The sequence below is a fragment of the Ammodytes marinus genome (genome assembly GCF_949987685.1).
Source record: "Ammodytes marinus genome assembly, chromosome: 7".
In the NCBI taxonomy this organism is placed as follows: domain Eukaryota; kingdom Metazoa; phylum Chordata; class Actinopteri; order Uranoscopiformes; family Ammodytidae; genus Ammodytes; species Ammodytes marinus.
In genome coordinates, this window is record NC_137211.1 from 3,945,794 (window position 1) to 3,948,325 (window position 2,532).

The following is a 2,532-nucleotide window of genomic DNA, read 5'->3' on the forward strand; positions in this document are numbered from 1 at the left end:
ACAAGTCATTTGTAGTGGTAGGAATTTGTGGTTATTTTACGAAAGCTATAATTATGGAAGATGTTATTAAATGAGGCTGAAAATCAAAAGGTACAAGTGCTTTTGAGAGTGGAAAATTGTGCCCTTGCAGTGAATTTGGGCCACTCTGTAATTTAGGAGAGGGGGGGGCACCCAGTGTTGTGAAAAGCCAAGAATGATTTTGGTGCTGATGTGAACGTACAGTATGTTAATTCTGTAGAAAGCCGTCCGACCACTTACACTGTTTGTTGTTTATTTTACAGGAAGTTGGTGTCGGCTGCCTGCATCCTATTGGCTGCTAAGATCAGCAGTGACCTCAAGAAGCAAGAGGTCAAACACCTCATTGATGTAAGTCTCACACACTCACACACACACAACCATGCTCTCTCTCTCTCTCTCTCTCACACACACACACACACACACACAACCATGCTCTCTCTCTCTCACACACACACACACACACACACACACACACAGTAGGATCATGGTGGATCCTTCCGCTTGTCAGTTGGATCATGTTTCTCTTGCTCAGGTGTTTGTGAAGCAGGTGGAAACGCTGTCTGTCCTTCTCAGTTAACTCACCTCACACACACACACAGTCACACACACAAACACACACGCACACACACACACACACAAACACACACACACTGAGAGAGGACATCAAACCATCAGACAATGTTGGCTTACAACCTATAAAATGTCAGCACAGTTATGTTTTTGTATTTGTTTTGATAACGTTTTAGTTTTGAGTTATTACTTAATACGTCTTATGAGAAAAACTCATGTCATTATAGGTTTGTAATATATGTAAATAAACATTGTGTATTTTAACAGCTAGTTCCTAAGTAACTTACCTACTTTATATTTGCTCAGGTGTTTGTAAAGCAGGAGACACTTTCTGTCATTCTCAGCTAACTCTCCTCTTACTCGCAGTAGAGACATTAGACAACTTCAGCTTATACCAGATTAAACGTTAGCACGGAAATGTTTAAGGTAATTTAAGGTAATTTAGAGACAGTGTATCCATCACATACTTATATTTCATGGAACGCTGAGTACTTTTTTTTTAATCTTGTTTGAGCAGGTTGTGCTATTTAATCTTGTAGATTGTTTTGTGATTGGAGGCCACAATGTAATCATATCGCTGCAAAATAAATCCACCCTATAAATAGTAATAAAAGTGAACTTACCTATTTGATCACTAATTCTTTCTTGTCTTTTGGTTTTCTTCCTGCAGAAGCTTGAGGAGCGTTTCAGGATCGGGCGGAAGGAGCTGATCACCTTTGAGTTCACCATCCTGGTTGCCCTGGAGATGGCGCTCTACCTGCCCGACAGCAAAGTCATGCCTCACTACAGACGGCTACAGCAGCAGGCGCCGTTATAACACACACACACACACACACACACACAGACACACACACACACACACAGAGACAGAGAGAGAGACACACACACTTCCCTTACTGTGGGGAATCTAAGCACCTTCTAGCTCCACACGCTTTTTCCATCAACGCAAACCAAGTTCCAGTTCCGGGGCCGGTGCTTGTGTTGGTTCAACTTGGGAACCTATTACGAACCACTTTTCTTTACTTTTTTTATTTAATTTTTTGGGAATTTCTTTATTGGCATTTTTCCTTTATTAGACAGTTTTGTAGAGACAGAGATGAAATGTGTCTGAGAGGGGGAATGACATGCAGAGAACGACCCGGGCTGGATTCTAACCCTGGTCTGCTGTGAAGAGGACTGAGACTCTATGGGTTTTGTCAAAGGGGAAAACTGTGACGGACGGATCTGTGCTGTGATGCCAGGCTCAAAGGCACTACTCCTATGCTCATGACGCAGACACCAAAGTTCCTCCACACTTTGATGTTAGCACAACACACACACACACAGGGTAGATACACACACACACACACACACACACACACACACACACACACACACACACACACACACACACACACACACACACACACACACACACCAGAGCAATACAGAGAGCAACATCTTCGCCTTCTCTCTCATCCTTTAAACACCAAAGAGACAAAACACTGTGAACGAGACCACGACAGATACTGAAGCTCAAAGTCATCACAACAACCCTCCAAAATCATGTTTGTTTTTCTTTTTTTAAGATTATTTTTTGGCATTTTCAAGCTTTATTAGTACAGAGTTGAAACGGGGAGACAGAGAGAGAGAGAGAGAGAGAGAGAGGGGGATGACCTGCAGTAAAGGTCCACGGGTCGGATTTGAACCCGCAACCACTGCAACGAAGGCCGGAGCCAATATGGTACGCGCTCTATCCACTACGCCACCGGAGCGTCCCATCATATATTTTTTTAACCAAAAGAAATTATGTTTTATTTATTTTTTCGTCCCTGTTGTCAATTTCCTCATTTCATCAGGTTTGGAGTTCACTGTCTCCGTAGCAACCGTGGGCCAAAGTCGCTGAAACTAATAATGAAGAAATTTGTTGAAATTACAAAAAATTTAGTTTGGAGCATTCGACAA

The 2,532-nt window shown here is 42.4% G+C and overlaps 1 protein-coding gene across 1 annotated transcript in view; it reads left to right on the forward strand.

Annotated features, from left to right (window-relative positions):
• Positions 1-1,882, forward strand: part of cables2b (Cdk5 and Abl enzyme substrate 2b) — a gene marked incomplete at its 5' end in the record, with an annotated part of 42,456 nt that extends 40,574 nt beyond the window's left edge. The window contains 2 exon segments of the mRNA XM_080031657.1: positions 282-366; positions 1,259-1,882. Of these exon segments, the coding sequence (XP_079887783.1) occupies positions 282-366; positions 1,259-1,405 (232 nt within the window). The 3' untranslated portion in view covers positions 1,406-1,882.
• Between the last annotated feature and the right edge of the window lie 650 nt (positions 1,883-2,532).